Here is a 20,413-nt window from a genome sequence, read left to right on the forward strand (position 1 = left end):
CAGACCTGATATGCCAATTTGTTTTATAACTTTATTTTATTTATTTACTTATTTTTATGTGGTGCTGAGGATCGAACCCAGTGCCTCACACATGCCAGACGAGTGCGCTACCACTGAGCCACAAACGCAGCCCCTGCAAATTTTTTTATTCACATACTTATTCTTTAATGTTATAAAAATGAATTTACTAAATTTTTTTCTCAAAGATCATAGTAATTTACATAGATTAATAGACATAGCAAGGAAACACCCATTGTATTTATCTTGTTTTAATGATAAAAGTAAAAACTATTTGGATATCACTTAATTTTTATTCAATAGAATTTTCCAGTTTAAAGTATTTGAAATTGTATAGTTACAATTTCAAATAGTTGAAATGTTTGTCAGTCTGGCTAAAGTTTATACAGTGTAGGTGGGTGTCACACTCATGATCCACCAAACAGTGGTTTGGTCCTGATATTGTGAATGTATTATGAGTGACACATTATTCCCAGGAGTTTACTTGTACTCTGAAAAGTGGTTTAGTTGGTACTAAATCTGACTTACAGGTTTGGCAGCTCTTGGTGTTAATGTCCTGGAATTTGATAATAAAGTTTATTTGCCCCTTTAGAATTGGTATTTTCATGGTCTTTTATCACACTCAGCCTCTACCTTCCTTTTTTTTAGGTTGAGGAAATTCTTATCTTTTATTCTGCATTCATGTAGAAGTTTATCTCCTTGCTTTTTATCTTTCTTTTGGGCTGGGGATTGAACACAGGACCCCATGAATGATAAGTGTGCACTGCCACTGAGCTACATCCCCAGCTCTTTCTCCTTGTTTTCTAAATTTTCCTTTCCTAAGCTGCCTTCTATTCCATTATAACTTAACAGAAGAAGATTCACAGTATTTGAGTTGTAGAGAGACTTAAAATCTTAGATGTAAAGTTAAGTTTTTGGTTTTGTTTCAGCTAATTTTCCCTACAAGGCTCCATATTTGGTTGGTGATTTGGGCCTCAGTGAAATCTTAACTTACACATTTGATAGATACTAATGGTAATTTCTGGGACCTTATAAGCAGCTACCATTCTGTAAGCAACTGTTTTTAAAAATATTTATTTTTTAGTTGTAGTTGGACACGGTACTTTTATTTTATTTATTTTTTTATGTGATGCTGAGGATTGAACCCGGGGTCTCCCATGTGCTATGCGAGAGCTCTACCGCTCTACCACAACCCCAGCCCCTGCAAGCAACTTTTATATTTTTGTATGCTGGAGCTCAGTGTACTCTCTAATCACTTTTCTAAGCAAATTTTGAAAATTAACATATTCTACCTGGTATATGATACCAAGTTCTTTCAGCTTGCTGCTCTTGCTATTCATCTTCTTTTCTAAATAAGGCATTGACCGTTCAGACAAGCTGCTAGCACTAATTCCTGCAAGTTCAACATGTGATTCTCTTTCCAGTGTTAATATGATGCATGTCAGTCATCATTAGCTCTTTTTCTTCATGGAAAAGGTGTTGTCTTAGCTGTGCTTCTCCACCCTATGGACCTCTCTGCTGCTTGAATATGTCTCCTCCTAATTCTTTTAGACACTGTTGCATCCTGTATTTCCTGCAGAGATATAGACTCATCTTTGAGGGCCCACCTCCCAACCCATTTCTTATTTATCCTCTTTATGCCTCAAAATTGGTATGTGGCCGAGTACTCAGCAAATGTGTTTTGTTATGTTTGTCTTTCAAAGACCAAGATTGTTTCTTTATTATCAGGTCAGCAAGGCTTTTCTCCCAAAGCTCCAAAAGAACCATGTTCATTCGCAAACACTGAGAAATTAAAAGCACAACTCCTGCAAATTCAGACAGAGCTGAATAATTCAAAGCAAGAATATGAAGAATTCAAAGAACTAACTCGGTAAAGTGTGACTACACATGTGTGCTTGCCTTTTCTAGTGTTGATTTATGGTAATGTTAATATTCACAATTTAAATGGGCATTTTACTTTAAATATTAAATTCTTATTATTAGCACCTAACTTGTTTTGACACAAAGAAAAAGGGCTTTTTGTCTTTTTCTTATGGTGTATCTAATGAACTAAATGATAAATGTTTTAAGCAATATATTGTCAATTGAACTTGCTGAGTAAATTCTTTATTTTGTAACCAAATTTATAGTTATTAATTGAATCTAGATTTTTAAAAGGTCTGGGTTTGTTAGTATTCTTGATGCTCATTGTATAAAAGAAAAACAAGACAATTCACATTGATATAAATTAAGATTAATCTTATCCTAAATTATAAAGAACAGTTTGCTTTTAAAATGACATCACTTATGTTGTCATCATCATCATGGACTATTTGGGCCCTTGAATTTGAGCTCTGTTATTTAGTAGTTGAGTTCTTTGAACATTTTTGAGTCCCTGAGTATGTTATCCAGCTGGAAAATGAAGGTAATGATCCTGAGAGGATATTTCTGATTTAGAGAGATAGCTATAAAGGTATGTGAATGTATAAACTATAAAGTACTTTACAAGTGTTTGACTTGCTTATTACCTGAAGTACTGTTTTACAATATCTATTAGGAAAAGGCAGCTAGAATTGGAATCAGAGCTTCAGGCTTTGCAAAAAGCAAACCTTAATCTTGAAAGCCTTTTGGACGCAACAAAAGCCTGCAAGCGGCAAGAAGTTTCTCAACTGAATAAAATTCATGCTGAAACACTTAAGGTAGGTTATCTGAAGCAGTGGTCCCGTGTTAAGTTAGTGCTTATCTCTTTTGTATTCTTTTTTTTTTTTTAAGATTTTTTTAAAGATGGACACAATATCTTTATTTTATTTTATTTATTTTTATGTGGTGCTGAGGATCGAACCTAGTGTCTCATATGCGCAAGGCAAGGCTCTGCCTATAAGCTATAAGCCCAGCCCCTCTTTTGTATTCATAATGGAGAGAGTCTACATGGTCTATCTCCAAACATAGGTGGCATCCTTCACAGAGGTTAACCTCAGGGTCACACTGACTGGTGTTCTTATGTATACCTCCAGCAGTAGGGCCAGGGAGCAAAGAATACAACATTTGGAATCAAATTCTCACCAGCCATTAACCTTAGGCAGGGTTTTCTAACTTCTTAGCCCCACCTTTCTTTCCTCTGAACTGAGGATGGAGGGTTTTTAGAGTAGTAACATTATTGATAAAGAGCCTAGTCCTCTAGATCTCAATAAATGGCAGCCATTGCTGTAATGTCATGTGTGCGAAGAGCACTAAACTAGGAGAATATGTTCATAAAGTACTCATATAATTATCACACTTAATACTTAGAAATAATGGGGGAGGGGTCCTCTAATAATTTCTCCTCATAAAAGAAAAAATGTGCAAGCATCTGACAGTAAGGAATTTGTGGGGGAGGACTATATAAAGAAAGTAAAAGTTTGAGACAGTGATGCTGTTGATGTGAATGTTAGCTTAACATATTTTACAGTTTGTCCCAGGTCAGAAGGGGAAAAAGAACTTTGTCATTTTTGGTTTTTTGCTTTTTTATAGCTTTTGGTTTGTTTGGGTAGCTGCAAAAGAATCCATTATATGGATATATCATGATTCATTTAACGTACAAAATCCTATTTTCTTTACAAAGTTAGAATTTTATCTTTGCTTTAAAAAAAAAAAATGACCTTTGGGGGGCTGGGGTTGTGGCTTAATGGTACAGCACTTGCCTCGCATGTGTGAGGTACTGGGTTTGATCCTCAGCACCACATAAAAATAAATAAATAAATAAAGAGATTGTGTTCATCTACAACTAAAACAAAAAAATTTTTTAAAAATGACCTTTGAATTCTTTGCAGGAAATAAAATATTAAAGACTATTGTCAATTGTTTTAAAATCCTTGGTGGCTCCTTAGCACAGTAGAATTGTTGAGGGAAGAGTGGCATAGCAATTCAGGTCTTTGGTTGTTGTTTATTTTAAATCATATCAGTAACTTTATGAATACATTCTCATGGCTTAAAAGTACAAGTTAATGTTGAAAGTTCTTTTGGAGCACCATTGCCAGTCTAGTTCCAATCTGGTCCTTCATCCCATACTCCTGGAGTTAATTTAATCCTTTTTCTTGGTGTTTGTACAACAAATATGCATGGACTGAGAAAATATGTAGAGTTTTATAGTTTGTTTATTTTGCTATTTAAAAAAAATTGATGTCAATTTGCATATGTTATTCTACAACATGCTTTAGTTAAGTAAGTCCAACATATGCCTTGGATCTTTCTATATTAACTGGTACCCAGAGTGCTACCTCACTTTAAACCTACACTTCCACGTTTTGGATGACTCATGACTCTAGGTGGTTTCCAAAGGCACACATTCTCTGGGACTGGAGAAATGGTTGTGTTAGAAATGAGCCAGGCCTGCTGGAGCTGCCTCTGGGGTAGCACCAATTGCCTCCTGGTAGAAGAACACCATCCCACTAATGGACATCATCAGGCTCTTTAATTCTTACTACAATCTCATGCATGAAAATCAGGATCTTTTTAAGGTTTTAGTTCCCACTTTACTTCTAGTGAGGATGAATGTCTTTTCATATGTTCATGTCCATTTATTTCTATTATCCTTCTCAGAAGGGAAAAAAAAGCCCATTTTCTATTGGTAGTTTATCTTTTTCTTGGAATTTGTTGGCATTTTTATATATTAATCTTTTGTTTCTTACATACATTGTCAACATATTTGGTCATGGTGTTGTCTTTCATCTTTGTACGTGGTATTTTTGTTACATGGTAGTTTTTCATTTTTGATGTAGCCAGGCTTATTGACCTTTTATCTTTGTTTTTACATTGAGATCTTTGTATACCTTTTATTTTATTTTTGAGAATGGTAGTAGAAAGATTTAACTTTTTAAAAAATCCATGTTTTTCTCACTAATTTGAAATCTCTGCACATAAATCTTCTGTTTGTGGACTTTGTATGTTTTTCCAATTTTTTGACTATAACATGCTAAATTACTGTTTTAATACCCTGTTTATAATGTGACTTTATATTGGATGGGAAGTTTGTCTTGTACATTTATTCTTTATACAAAGTTGGATATCAATTTACCAAGTTTCATTTTTTAAAACCTTATTAGAATTTTGCTTGGAACTGTATTGAATTGATAGAATTATTTCTATTTAGGGCTGGGGTTGTGGCTCAGTGGTAGCGCACTTGCCTGACATGTGTGAGGCCCTAGGTTCCATCCTTAGCATTGCATATAAATAAATAAAATAAAAGATCCATTGACAACTAAAACATATTTTTAAAAAATTATTTCTATTTAGTCATGTCTTCTGTTTCTTCAGGGACACTTTTTCCTTTCTTTTGAATAGATTTCATTTTTTTTTTCTTAATACTAGAGATTGAAGCTAGGTACACTCGATCACTCAGCTGTATTTCTAGCCCTTCTTATTTTTTCATCTTGAGACAGGGTCTCACTAAGTTATCCAGCCTGGCCTTGAACCTGTGAACTTCCTGCATTAACCTCTGAGTAGCTGGAATTACAGGCTTTAATTTTTGTCTTCTCTCTTCATAAAATTACTAAATATGCTATTTTTTTCATGTGTGCTAATATTGTTTTCCATAATCATTTTTTTTTCAGATTATAACTACACCAACCAAGGCTTATCAACTTCGTTCTCGATTAGTACCAAAATTAAGCCCTGAAATGGGGAGCTTTGTGTGTAATTCTAGCATATTAGATAATGATATATTAAACGAACCAGTTCCACCTGAGATGAATGAACAAGCTTTTGAGGCTATTTCTGAAGAGCTTAAAAAAGTGCAGGTAATGTTCTAGGTTTTAAAAAGGTAAATAATTAGACATTCAGTTAAATAATTTTCTTTGTCTATCATTTTAACTCCCTGAAATCTGTAGTGTTAAGTGTGAGTGTATAAAGGGCACTAGCTTAGAAACCAGTCTACTCATGTTCTTTTAATTCATTTTGCAGTCTTCAGAAAATCATTCTCTATTCTCCATGGACTTTGATTCCCTTGTGTAAAATGACCATAATTGCTAGCTTCAAGTTTCAAAACTGGTTTATCTGGTTTATCTGCTAAAGAAAGTTCAGATATTTGACACAGAATTTTAGTATAAATCAAATTTTAGACAGCTTTTCATATATTTGTAATAACTTGTGAAATTTGATTATTTCAGAATTCTGGTTTGAAAATTAAAAAAAAAAAAAAAAAATCTGTTCAGTAAAACCTGGAGTGGACCAGATCACCTTGAATCCCAGTAATTTGATCCTTCCAAGCCATTGAGGTCTTCCTACTGAAGTGTCCCATGCATCTCTGAGGAAGCTTTTAGCAATCTCAAGATGCCTCTAGGTTTTAATTCTAATCCCTTGTGTTCTTTGGGTTTAAATTATCTACTTTGATGGACCACACAAGAGTAATTCTGAAACATCAGAAATTGTCAGGATAGGCTTTTGAAGTTTTCTGGCTTCAAACAGACCTTTGCTGTCTTTATTCCTATGGAGTTTTAAGCTTGTTCACTTTTGATTTCTTTTCTCTTTAATTAAAAAAGAAATGGTGATGGTATGTGAATTCCATTAAAAGAGTTTTAATGGACTGAAATTTGTGTATTGCAGGAACAAATGAATGCTCTTCAAGTCAAGCTAGATGAGGAAGAGCATAAAAACCTGAAGCTTCAGCAGCATATTGACAAACTGGAGCATCATTCGGCACAAATGCAGGAGGTGAGCCCGGGAGCTTGGCCTCAGTCAGTGTGTGAAACAAGCACTCAAAAATGCCCTCACAGATCCTCGATCAACTTTAACTTTGAAGACTACTCTGGTCTTAAGGCAGATGTTGACATTGTCTGAATTGTCAGTTCCATTCTGTTTGTTGAGAAGAAAACAAGATGGCCCATCCACATTCTTACACTCTGTTTCTCTTCACTGTGATTCCTGGAATAGCCAGATTTTTTCTTATCAGAGACCTTAAAAAATTAGACTTGAAAAACAGCCTTAGTAGGGTACAGTGGTGCATGCCTATAATCCCAGCGACTCAGGAGGCTGAGGCAGGAGGATAGTAAATTCAAACTCAGCCTCAGCAACTTAGTGAGGCCCTAAGTAACTCAGCAGGACCCTGCTCTAATAAAATATACAAAAGGGCTGGGGATGTGGCTTGATAATAAAGCATCCTTGGGTTCAATCCCCAGTACCAACACCCCCCTAAAAAAAAAAAAACAACAGCCTTTGCTGGGCATGGTGGCACACTCCTGTACTTCCAGTGACTTGGGAGTCTGGGGCAGGAGTTTGAGGCCAGGCTCTGCAATTTAGTGAGACCTTGTCTCAATATGAAAATTAATGTTCTGAGATGTATCTCAGTAATAATACACCCCTACTACTTTGTATATTCCTATAATCCCAACTACTTAGGAGGCTGAGGCAAGAGGATTGCAAGTTCAAGGCCAGCCTGAGCAAATCTCAAAATAAAAATCAGAAGGGCTGGGGATATAGCATATGGTAAAGTGTCCCTAGGTTTGATTCCTAGTATCAAAATAATACAAAATAAAAATAAAGTCTGGGGACATATCTGAGTGGCAGAGTGCTTGCCTAGCATGCACGAGATGAGGTTCAATCCCAAATACTAGGGGGGATTTAAAAAAAAAAAAAAACAGAAACAAACTGATGATTTAAACTGTCTTACCCCACCAGTATTCCTTTTCCAGTAAACATATCTCTTTCCCAAAGCTTTTCTCTTCAGAAAGAACTGATTGGACCAAACAGCAAGAAGAGCGTCTCTCACAGTTAAATGTCCTTGAAAAGCTGCTTCAAGAGAGTCAGACTGAGAATGATTGTAAGTTTGAACAGTTAGGAGTTTTGTGACCCGAAGGAATACTGTAACCTCAGTGTCTTTTTACTCATTTAAATAAATGTCGTCCTGTGTTTTGGGGTTGGATTGTTTTATTGTTAGACAACCATACTTGAGTTTACATGACAGTGGTGACGATAATATATTATAAAAAGAAACTTTTATTACTTTTGATAAATGACAAAGATGTTTGCTTAGCATCTTAATTAAACTGCTTTGAAAATGAAGTATCTTCAATTTATAATATGAGTGTTTTAATATTGACAAAGCATTATTTTTTTAATTTTGGGAGCATCATTTGAATTCCCAGTTTTTTCACTCATTTCTTATTTCTCCCTTTATCAGAGTTTATACAGTAGTTTACAGTAAAGCTAACACAGCAGCAACAAAAATAGCTATTCTGTTGTTTTTTAATTTAAAAAGTTACCTAATTGATATTACAGTTGGAGATTCCCTGGAAGACCAGAGGTGTTTAGCCCATATTGAAAAGTTCTGGTATATCACCAAAAGATTTTCAATAACTAAGATAAAGTCACTTGAAATTTGTTAGACCTCATGATGTTTCTTTCTTAAGAGTTTTGATGCACATTTTACAGGAGAAATCTAGAAAGTCAAGTGACCTGTAAGTGAGGGAGAGATGTTAACTCTTCTTCTTTAACTAGAAATGTAGGAAGAGCTATGCAGTAGGGAGAAGATGAAACAGAAATCTCAGGTCTCTTGGGTACCACCACTTGGTTCAATATCTGTCCTTAATGGTATCATCAAATTTATTCGTGTACTTTATAAAAAATATTTGTGATGAAACCTGTTGAGGACTTGTTTTGTTTTTTAGTTTTAAAAAGTGAGGTGCGTGACCTGCGAGTAGTTCTTCATTCTGCTGACAAGGAGCTTTCTTCAGTAAAACTGGAGTATAGTTCATTCAAAAAGAGTCAGGAAAAAGAATTCAACGAGCTTTCTGAAAGACACGTGCATGTACAGCTTCAGCTGGGCCACGACAGGTAGAGTTGTTGTGTGATGGTTTCAAGGTGCCTGATGGGTTGTAACTCAGGATGGTGTGACGTGCAGGTGGTATAAACCCAATTCAAACTGCTTCAACAAAGTAGTAATTTTTAGTAATTTATTATAGCTGCACACCTTTTCTTACACCTGGCATTTGTTTTAACCTCTGAATCACTGAGTCTAATGTTGGCTTTATTACAAACTAGTTTTGTGTGATTTTTTTTCTTAAGTCACTCTACTAATCTCATTGGATCTTATTATCCTTATATTTACTTATCAGAGTGGGCCTACATCAAAAATGTAAAGAATACATAATATTTAGGTTTTTAAATTTACCTTAAAAGTATTAAATATGTCCTGGCTTTTTAAATATACTGGACACAATTTATTCTTTCTCATTGTTTCTGGTCTAACATTGAATAATTCACTTATTGGACTGCTTATTCTCTAATGTGGCACTCGGGTGCTGTGTGGCCTCTGAATGAGTCAGCACAGCAGTAGTGTTGTTTCTTGAATTATTTTGCTTACTTCATATATACTGTTTACACCACAAACACATACATATTTATGTGTGTGTGTGTGTGTGTTCATTAGGTTTATGTAAGTTGGCAGTGGTTTGTTGATAGAATAAATTTAAGTGCAGATAATCTGACTCATAAAAATATTGAATGCTTATGTTTACCATTGCAAAATGTTTTCCTGGTAAAGATTAGAACATGAAAAGCTTCTTGAGAGCCAAGCTTGCCTACAAGATTCCTATGACAACTTACAGGAAGTAATGAGATTTGAAATTGACCAACTTTCAAAAAATCTCCAAAACTGCAAAAAAGAAAATGAGACTCTGAAATCTGATCTCAATGTAAGTGACAAAGGGTATTGGTAATGGGTGAGTGTGACCCAGGACTGTGGCTGTTCTGTTGTGTGAAAGTCCTGACTCCCTCCCGCTATTTCCCTAGCCAGCCTCAGTGCCTGCCACGTGGAAGGTATGCCACATATTTGTTGGCTACACATTGCTTATAGCAGTGTCTTCAAATCTAATGTTAAGTTTGTCTTTTAGAACTTGATGGAGCTTTTTGAGGCAGAAAAAGAACGCAACAACAAATTATCATTACAGTTTGAAGAGGATAAAGAAAACAGTTCTAAGTGAGTGCTGTCATTATCACATTCTTTGTCTTGTTTGTTTTTGTTTTCTTGCTAATACCCTGCAAAGAGTTATTTTCAGCTGGGGATGTGGCTCAGTGGTGGAGCACTTTTGTATAGCCTGTGTGAGGCCCTGAGTTCCATCGCCAGTACCACAAAAAAAGAAAAAGACAAAAAGCTTTTTCTTTTAAAGTTTGCTGAAATGAATATCAGATGCTTTTGTTAATTGGCTATATAAAGAAACCTAGCAATAACTAGCTATGGTGCTTTTAAATGAATTGAGACAGGTAGTAATCAGAACTCAGAGTCTTTTGTAAGTCACAGTATATATAACTTCTAGCTGTTCCATTTATTATTGGGAGGTGGGGGCTGATTTTTATTTCTGATTCTACTGTACTTTTTCTAGGTGTTCTTTTTTCTTTCTGGTCCCTCACCAGGAATGCTGTTCTGTCTTCTCTCTCTCTTTCTCTCTCTCTCCAAGTTCTTTTCCTTGATAGCCTTTAGTCAGACTCTTGGGCTTAGTCTCATGATCACTTTAAGGAAGAGTTGTTTCTTCAGTCAATACTTACAGAGTTCTTATTATGATATGGAATCTCCATGCTTTGGTATACAGTGGTAAATGTAGAGCTTATATCTAGATAGGAGATAGGCTGTTAACATTCTCACTCAGGCAAACATTTAGTGATATTCATTAAGCCAGGCTCTATTCTGGTAAATGCCACAATGTATAGAGTAAAACAGTGAAACAAAACATCCCTGTCCTACTGAACTTTAACATAGAAGAGACAAGTAATTAACAAATATGCATGTTATGTTGAGGAGTACAAAACACTCTGAAGAAAATAATCATGAAACAAAATTGGACTCTTGTTAACTAGCCATTGAAATGGTTCAACTTTCTGACTTCTACTGGAATATACTGACAAAGCCAAAGTGTGTTTAATAAACTTCAATTGTATTGCATTTAATCTCTTCCAAACTAACAGACCCAGTTCCTGTTTACATTGAATGGAATGGGTTAAAATGTAATTCTTCTCTTCCAGAGAAATCTTAAAAGTTCTTGAGGCTGTACGTCAGGAGAAACAGAAAGAGATGGCCAAGTGTGAAGAGCAGGTAAATTTCCTGTTGTTCTGACTCTAGAATTTGAAGTTTGAACCTGATATGTAAACAAGTTTATTATAAAAACTATTTCAGCTTTAAGTGTTGGAAATCAGTTAATTTTTCTAGCTCTCACTTTTCTAACTCCTAAATGGCTGTCATCATAGGTCCTTATTTGTCCTCCTAGTGGAGAACCCACAGTATCATTGCCTTTCAACACAGTTGATCATTTTGAAGTATTACTCTTATTTATAGACTCTATAGTTGAAAAGCAGGAATCAGCTTGGTTGGTTGGTTAGTATTTTAATGTATAATGTATGTGTGGTCATGATTTAATTCTTTTTTTTAAGTATTTGTTTTTCTCTGTAGATGGCAAAAGTACAGAAATTAGAAGAGAGTTTGCTTGTTACTGAAAAAGTGATCGATTCCCTGGAAAAGTCTAGAGAGTCTGACAAGGTAGGTGGAGTTTATAAATGCTGACTTGACATTCCACCTTCAGGGAAGGTGGAAGCTTCCATTTCCATGTTCGTATTTGCACACTCCAGTGCAAATACATCTCTGCTTTGGTTGACAAGGGTGCTTACAGAATGCTTCTTTCAATTAAGTTAATTATCAAGTAATTTCAAGCGGAAACTGTTCTGTTGCTTTGAATAGAGAGTGTGTTTGTAAAACACATTCTGCCCTTTTAAGTAGGATGCTGATATAATTGTGCCCCTTTATCATTAATTGTAAGTTCCATGATACAAATTCTCAAATCCCTTCGTGCTGACTTTATCTGGAATAATAAAAATAACATGTTTCTCCAAGTATAAAAATCAGGTATAAATTGAATACAGTGATATACCCCTGAAATTCCAGCTGCTTGGGAAGTTGAGGCAATAGGATCCTGAGCTTGAGGCTAGCCTAGGCAACAAAGAAAGATCCCCATCTCAAAAAACAAAAACACAGGCCTTAATAACATAGACCTAGAAAAATCCTTATTTCTCTAACTCTTATTCATTTATAAAACCAAAACAATTAATTAAAGTAGAATAAAGGCAGTAAATATAAATTGATATTAATAATGGAGTGTGATATGATATTTTGCTAAAATAAAATTGACTTCTTATGTTGCCATTAGGAACGATAAATGGTTTATCACTTTAAAATGATGTCCTTAACATCAATGGGTATGAAGATACTGTTTCTATCCTCATCAGGAAGTTGTAGCTGAACTCATGAACCAGATCCAGGAACTAAGAACATCAATCTGTGAGAAAACAGAAACTATAGACACCCTGAAACAAGAACTGAAGGACATAAACGTAAGTTCAGTCACCAAAAAAGATAGTAAATTTGTGCATGAGACACACTTCATAGACTCCTCAAAGGGTTAACAAACGTTGAAGATTCTGGGATCAAGTAAATTTGGAAATACAGGGCTGGGGATGTGGCTCAAGTGGTAGCGCGCTCGCCTGGCATGCGTGTGGCCCGGGTTCGATCCTCAGCACCACATACAAACAAAGATGTTGTATCCGCTGAAAACTAAAAAATAAATATTAAAATTCTCTCTCTCTCTCTCTCTCTCTCTCTCTCTCTCTCTCCCCCCCCTCTCCCCCCCCCTCTCTCTCTCTCTCTCTTAAAAAAAAAATTTTGGAAATACAAATTGAAGTTCAGTGAATTACTGTGTTTGCTTGCTTGCAAAGCCTTTATTGTGCAGCATGCATATCTTTGGGAGGCAGCATAATCAGTAGCATTTCCCACACTTCACTGTCCTGGAACAATGTTCTCCGTGCACCACTTGGGAATTGCTGATACAAACCAGATAAGAACAAACGGGGTGTTATCTGAGACAGTGAAAGCTAAGAGGTGGTGCTCCTTAGTTGCTTCCAGGAAAAAATAACACATTTTAATGAAGTTCAGAGACATTAATCATGGAGAAAATTGGTTTGTTTCCCCAGTATTAGACTTAAAGTAACTACTTCTTTCTTCTTCGTGTATCTAAATTGAATGATGTTGCTTCCTCCTCAGCTTGGGTCAAGGTGAAGGTTTTGTCCCCCTTTGGGTTCCAAGAGGAGCTTGCCACACTCCATGTGTTTTTCCAAAGGTAGTCTCCTGATGAAGATGACCAAACCAGATGTGTTTTCACTGATCTATGGGACTTTCCTACTTCTCTTTGCCACATGCATCAATTCTTCCATTCCTTTACTAACAAGTATTGTTGAACTAACTTGTTAATCTGGTCATCACCACACAGCTCTTAAATTATTTTAATCTACAAATAAACAGCTAATAAAGCAGACTTTGTATCATGATTTTCTTTTCTGCAGTGCAAATACAACTCTGCTTTGGTTGACAAAGAAGAGAGCAAAGCATTGATCAAGAGACAGGAAGTGGATATTCAGGATCTGAAAGAAACCCTTAGGCTGAGAATACTCTCTGAGGACATTGAGGTAGATGTTAACACAGCACTTTATTTGTCTTCTTACTTGTTGATATGTATATTTTTGCATGGAGGTTTTTTAATAAAAAAAAAATAGAAGGTTTTTTTAATGATTAAAATCAGAGCCACTTTTTTCATGGGAGGTTGGACGATTCAGAGATAGCACTAAAACTGTTGTTTTGGGTAGTTGATCTGTTTTCATTCATTTGTGATGATACCCTGGTAAGTTCCTAAACTGGCTTCCTCATGTAAGGAATGCAGAGTGGAGTCGGCATTTACTTGGACGCAGTGGGAGAATGGGAGCAAAGGAAAGACTGGCTAACAGTTTGATTTCAGGGTGGCCTCTTACATTTTAGCTAAAGTAGGTTTTAGTTTTGTTGTTGTTCTTTTTAAAAATTAAGTGGTACTAATCAGGCATGGTGGCTTACACCTGTAATCCTAGTGATTCAATAGGCTGAGGCAGAAATATTATGAGTTTAAAGCCAGACTCAGCAATTTAGCAAGACCCTGTCTCAGAATTTAAAAATAAACAAACAAATAAATAAATAGGACTGAGAATGAAGCTCAGTGGTAAAGCACCCACCCAGTGTTACCAGTTTCTTATGTATTCTTCCAGAGATATTTTAGATTAATCCTAAATACTTTCATATAGATGGTAATCTGCCATGTATATTGTTCTTCATTTGCTTTAGAAATAAGGTTTTCTCATAATGGCGATGGGGTAGGGGGCATGGAGGAAATGAAGGAACTTTAGATAGAGCAAAGGGGAGGGAGGGGGAAAGGGGGTAGGAATGATGGTGGAATGAGTTAGACATCATTACCCTAAGTACATCTATGAAGATAGGAATGGTGTGAAAATACTTTGTGTGTACAATCAGTGACTTGAAAAAATTGTGCTCTATATGTGTAATATGAAATGAATTGCATTCTGCCATTGTGTATAACAAATTAGAATAAATAAATAATTTAATTTAAAAAAAATGTAACTCTTTGGGGAAAAAAAAGAAATAAGATTTTCTTGGAAAAATGTGCTAACCAATTAAATAACTTCAACAAATACTTATTGGATCTACGTATTATACAACCTATATCTGGTCTGGCATTTGGGAATGGAAGAATGATTAAAACATTGTTACATAGGCATTGTAGCTTAAGTGTATTACTATGTAATAAGTTACTTGAAGCACAGAAAAGGGAGGAAGGGAAGTAATTCTGCCTGGGGAAATTCCAAAGAGCTTTCCAAAAGAGGTAATATTTGTACAAGACTTTGCCCAGGCTGTCCTTGAATTTGGCAGTCCTACCTCAGCCTCTTGAGTTACTAGGATTACAAACATGCTCCACTGTGCCTGGCTAAGTGTTTGTAAAAATAGCTTTACTGTACATCAGCAATTCACAAAAACATAGTATATCAAAATCTTAGGGAGAAGGTTTAGCAAGTATCAAGGACAAAACTTGCTGAGACTTGGATAAACCTGTAGGAGACTTGCAGAGGAAGGTACATTATTGCTTTATAAAAATAGAAATTTATCTATTCTAGTTCAAATCTCAATTTTTAAAAATTTGACAGGAGGATTTTAAAATTCCTTTAAATAAATACACAGAATTTCTCAACAAAATGTAGAAAAATAATAATGCAGATTGATTTGTGAACTAGACATAATAATATCTCAGTGCTGGACTGATGTCAGATCTTTGCAACAATTTGGAACATGCACAGATAGACCACCATGAAGGGGAAGGAATTTAGTGTAATGATAAAAGGGATATTTCACAACAGTGAAGAGAACATGGGTTGTCAATAAATATTAGGAAAAGACCCACTTGAAAAGATAAGATTAGATTCTTACCAATGCAAGTTCTTAGATTAAACAAATGGTATTACAAAAGTGTTAGAAAATACAAAGACATGATGAATCCCGAAGATCGTTTTTAAAAGTGGCCCTTTGAAAAAAAATCTTGGTACTATGGTTAGAAACCAAAAAGGGAATATTATATAAGTTAAAGACAAAAATAAGACTGAAGGATAGATTGGGGGAAGCTACAACTGATGACATCGGGTCATCAGCTGAATACACAGGTGAGCTCTTACAAGTCACAAGAAGGGACAGAACATCCCTGGTTGGAGGGAAGTGGATGCAAAAAGGTACATGGGCATCCCCCACAAAAAGGAATATAGCGGCACACAAACCTCTTTGGATTGAAGAAGTGCAAAGTAAAATATGTTGTAAAGTGTAAGCCTCAAGGAAGATGTGCAGAAGGGGATGATTTCGTAGACATTTGGAGGTATTGCGGTCCAGCCTTTAGAGAGATAATCTGGTAATATGTACCTTAAGTTTTTTGCATATACTTTTGAGTTTGTACTTCTAGAAAATTACCCTAAAGAAGTAAATCTAGATATGAGAAAAAAAAGTATATTTAATACCGAAAATTTAAGTTAACCAAAATATGCAGTGATGGGTTAAACTGTGATGTATCTGTATGAAAAGGAGCCCACCCAAAGAAAATTATTCAAGAAAAGAGTGAGTAGATGGAAAAATGTTTGTAATATATCAAGGTTTTTTTTTTTTTGTTAAAAAGCAGATGAATACATACATGCATAGATTTGGAAAGGAAGTATAAGCAGATTCTTCACAGTTTGATAGTGATTACATGTACTGCATACATAAAGAATTATGTGTGCAACCTATAGGACTTCTAATTTTCTCTTACTTTCCATCACCTTACATTCTGAAATTGATGACCCGTGAAATGGTGAACTGCCCAGCCCCTACCCAACTGACCTGGTGGTAGGGTATTGTGATAGCTATTTACCTGTTAGTATATAAAAGTCTAGAATCAATTAGTGAGACATCAGGTAAGCTCTATACCTCAAGTCCTCCCCAGGAAAGAGATCAGCTTTAAGATCCTAAGGGTTGGGGGGGAGTGCAGTTCAACCCCCACTGAGATATCGCTATGCATTTACTGTGTAATACTTTTCTGTATAGGCCTGTTCACCTAAATATCAATTATTGGTTTATCTTGGAATGGATTAGCACTAGCACATAAGCAAAAAAAGACTTTTTCTTTTTTTACATAAAAAAATCAACCTTTAAAAAATTAGTAGTGACTTGTGAACCTTTATTGGAATATCAAAATCAAGTTCTTTTCTTTATGGGGATTGTGTCCCCTAACAGAGGGATATGCTCTGTGAAGATCTGGCTCATGCCACTGAGCAGCTGAACATGCTCACAGAGGCTTCGAAAAAACACTCAGAGCTGCTGCAGTCAGCCCAGGAAGAACTGACCAAGAAGGACGCCCTGATCCAGGAACTTCAGCACAAGGTAAGCTGCACAGTGGTGTCACTCAAGATGGTGTCAGGCAGAATCCACAGTGGAGGTTGTCAGACATTCCTGCCTTGGCTGGTTTCCCCGCACACAAAAGGTGAAGACCGAGGAGAGTGTAGGTGATCTGGCATTTGCACTGTGGATTGTGGATTTGGGTTTGCTCACTTGAATTGACACTTGCATGGCCACATCCTTCCCTGCTCTGGGTCCTTGGCACATGGCCACAACTTCTAACCACTGTGATGAGGGTACAGCTGACCATCATTGTTTGGCCACTATTGTTGTTTTACATTTTGTATTTTTCTAAAATGAACCTTTTATTATAAATTTAGAAAGTAAAAATCAGGGCAAATTATGGGAGCAAAGGAGATTATTGGGTTTACTGTATTTATGTGGGTTTGTCTTTGCATCCTCTATTCTGTACCATTGGTCTACAAGTCTATTTTGGTGCCAATACCTGCCATTTTTGTTACTATAGCTCTGTAATGTAGTTTAAGGTCTGGTATAATGATGCCGCCTCCTTCACTCTCTAAGAAACATTTTTATTATTATGTTTTATTTCCATAGTATTATGGATTGAACACAAGGATACTCTTTTATTTTTTGAGACTCATTAAGTTGCCCAGGCTGACTCAAACTTGCCCCCTGCCTGAGCTTCCCTAGTTGGTGGGATTATAGGCATGCGATACTGCACCTGACTAAAATGTCTTTTTTTTTTTTTTTTTAACTGGGGTTGAACCTAGGAGTTCTTTACCCCAGAGTTACATTGCCAATCCTTTTTATATTTTATCTTGAGACAAGGTCTCACCCAGTTGCTTAGGGCCTTGCTAAAGTACTAAGGCTGGCCTCGAACTTGGGATCCCCCTACCTCAGCCTCCTGAGTCACTGAGATTATAGGCATGCCATCACACCCAGCAAGAAATGCCTTTTTTAAATTGGTAGATATATATTTATGTGGTACAATGTGATCTTATACAAACACACATTATGGGATTATTTAGTCAAATTAATTGACTTTTTTTTTATTATATTCACATTACATTGCAGTAGATCTCAAAAATTTATTTTTCCTGTACACCTGAAACTTTGTACCCCTTAACCAACATGACCAATTCAACTTCCTCTGCTCCCAGCCTCTGGTAACCACTATTCTCTACTTCTATGAGTTTGGCTTTTTTAGATTCCACACTTAAGTGAGATCATGTGTGTTTTGGCTTTCTGCCTCTGGCTTATTTCAGTTAGCACAGCACCTTCCAGTTTTATCCATGCCGTTATTGCAGATGACTGAATCTGCTTCTTTTTAAGGCTGAACAGCATTTGGTTATGAACACCACATTTTCTTACCCACTCATCTGTTGGTGGACATTTAGATCTACTCCATAACTTGACTATTGTGAATAAGGCTGCAGTGAACATGGGAGAGCAAAGTTCTCTTCGGCATATTGTTTCTGTTCCTTTGGTTACATACCTAGAAGTGAGATTGCCAGCCAGGTGGTAGTTCTAGTTTAAGTTTTTCAGGGGAAACCTCTATACCATTTTCCTCTGTGTGTGTGTGTGTGTGTGTGTGTGTGTTGTGTGTGTGTGTGAAGCCATTCTAATAGGTATGAGGTGATACCTTATTGTGATTTTGATTTGTATCTCCCTGATGATTGGTGATGCGGAAGCTTGTCTTTTCTAATTAGACCCTGTGTTTCATATCATTTTCTAACTTGTAACCTTTCTTCTGTTCAATTTTCCCAGCTAATCCAAAAGAAAGAGGAAGTAGAACAGAAGAAGAATGAATATAACTTCAAAATGAGGCAACTAGAACACGTAATGGATTTTGCTGCCGAGCATCCCCAGGTACTTCCCAAGAAAAGCATGCATTGCAGGAGGTCTGAATAGTTTGTTTTGTGAATGATAAAAATGTAGAAATTACCAGAACCATAGCTTTGTCTTTTTTTTTTTTTTTTTAATCTTAGGTATATATAACAGTAGAGTGTATTTTGACATATTATACATACATGGTATGTAACTTATTCTAATTAGGATCTCATTCTTTTGGTTGAACGTGATGTGAAGTTTCACTGGTCGTATAGTCATATATGAACATAGGAAAGTTATTTCTAATTCATTCTACTCTCTTTCCTTTTCCCACCACCTTCCTTTTCTTCATTCCCATTGTTTAATCCAATGAACTTCTATTCTTCCTGCCTCCGCTTGTTGTATGTTAGCATCCACATATCAGGGAGAACATTCAGCCTTTGGTTTTGGGGATTGGCTTATTTCATTTAGAATTATAGTCTCCAGTTCCATCTGTTTACTGGCAAATGCCATAATTTCATTCTTCTTTATGGCTGAGTAATATTCCATTGTTTATAATAGACCACATTTTCTTTATTCATTTCATCTGTTGAAGGACACCTAGGTTGGTTCCATAGCTTAGCTATTGTAAAATGAGCTTGCTATAAACATTGATGTGGCTAATTCACAGGAGTATGCTGACTTTAAGTCCTTTGGGTTTGTGCCAAGGAATGAGATAGCTTTGTCTTTTCACTAATGCCCTCTGTCTGCTTTCTCCTTGATAAAAGTACCAGTCTTTGGTGTGTTTTACTTGGACATGAATTTGAATAATAAGTTAAACCAACTTATGTCTCAGCATGCACTGTGTGCTAGCTTCTTGGCATATACATTTAAATGCATATTCTGTGTGTTAGCTATGTAGATTTATGAAATCTGTATAGCATCACTTAATCGGGTATTTGGATGAGATGTGATTTTATTTTAGAGTCCTAAAACACCACCACCTCATTTTCAAACACACTTGGCAAAACTCCTGGAAACACAAGAACAAGAGATAGAAGATGGAAGAGCCTCTAAGACATCTTTGCAACATCTTGTAACAAAGCTGAATGAAGACAGAGAAGTCAAAAATGCTGAAATCCTCAGAATGAAGGTACCTGGGTCCTTTTCCCCCTCTAGTAAATTTAATTTTTAAAAATAAGCAGGATTCTCAAGGCTGCTAAGGACAGATATTCAAAGGGCACAGAACTGAAGGTGAACCGAGAAAAGTCTTTCTCCTACCTCTGGTTCCTAGCTACCTAGTTTGCTGTCCCGGGGTAGCCGGTTTCTTATTTTTTCTTATTTGTTAGAGCTTTTCAGTGTGTACACTTGATTTAAGTCCGTAAGCATCCTTTTCCTGCCCTATGTGGCCTTCACACAGTTGTATCATATCATACAATTTGTACCAACTACACTGTCATTAGGAGACAGCCTGTATCCTTAAACTTCACCTCATAGTACTATGCAACTTTGAGGTCTTTGCCATCTTATAAGCATGTTATCTCAGTGTCGTTTTAATTTTTCTTATTTAAAGTAGCATCAACATCTTTTGTTTTTCTTTCATGGTGAACTATATCCTTCACCATTTTTATGTTATTGGACTTTTTCTTATTGATTAGTGGGCATTCCTTATATATGAAGGAGATTTATTTCCGTCTGTGATAAATTTAAACTAATTTCTTCTGTGTGTTGTGGCAGGGCATTTCTATGATTTGGGGTGGAGGCATGTGAAGAGTATATAGATAGATGTGAGGAGGGATGTGGATACCCACAGAAATTAGCATTTAGCCTGTTCATTGCTCTGCA

General features: G+C 36.0%; 1 protein-coding gene across 4 annotated transcripts in view; it reads left to right on the forward strand.

Annotated features, from left to right (window-relative positions):
- The window catches only part of Kif15 (kinesin family member 15), a 56,291-nt gene that overhangs the window by 25,937 nt on the left and 9,941 nt on the right, over positions 1-20,413 (forward strand). For all 4 annotated transcript variants that reach the window (XM_046437683.2, XM_046437685.2, XM_046437686.2 and 1 more), the window contains 15 exons: positions 1,747-1,888; positions 2,555-2,696; positions 5,586-5,771; positions 6,577-6,684; positions 7,684-7,789; positions 8,637-8,802; positions 9,512-9,662; positions 9,861-9,946; positions 10,987-11,056; positions 11,411-11,497; positions 12,241-12,345; positions 13,351-13,473; positions 16,637-16,783; positions 18,527-18,628; positions 19,554-19,721. In XM_046437683.2, coding sequence (XP_046293639.1) covers positions 1,747-1,888; positions 2,555-2,696; positions 5,586-5,771; positions 6,577-6,684; positions 7,684-7,789; positions 8,637-8,802; positions 9,512-9,662; positions 9,861-9,946; positions 10,987-11,056; positions 11,411-11,497; positions 12,241-12,345; positions 13,351-13,473; positions 16,637-16,783; positions 18,527-18,628; positions 19,554-19,721 — 1,889 coding nt within the window. The remainder of the gene's footprint in view (positions 1-1,746; positions 1,889-2,554; positions 2,697-5,585; positions 5,772-6,576; positions 6,685-7,683; positions 7,790-8,636; positions 8,803-9,511; positions 9,663-9,860; positions 9,947-10,986; positions 11,057-11,410; positions 11,498-12,240; positions 12,346-13,350; positions 13,474-16,636; positions 16,784-18,526; positions 18,629-19,553; positions 19,722-20,413) is intronic.

This window comes from Marmota monax, unplaced genomic scaffold, assembly GCF_021218885.2.
Source record: "Marmota monax isolate L192 unplaced genomic scaffold, Marmota_monax_Labrador192_F-V1.1 WCK01_AAM20220418_F8-fsc00021, whole genome shotgun sequence".
Taxonomy (NCBI): domain Eukaryota; kingdom Metazoa; phylum Chordata; class Mammalia; order Rodentia; family Sciuridae; genus Marmota; species Marmota monax.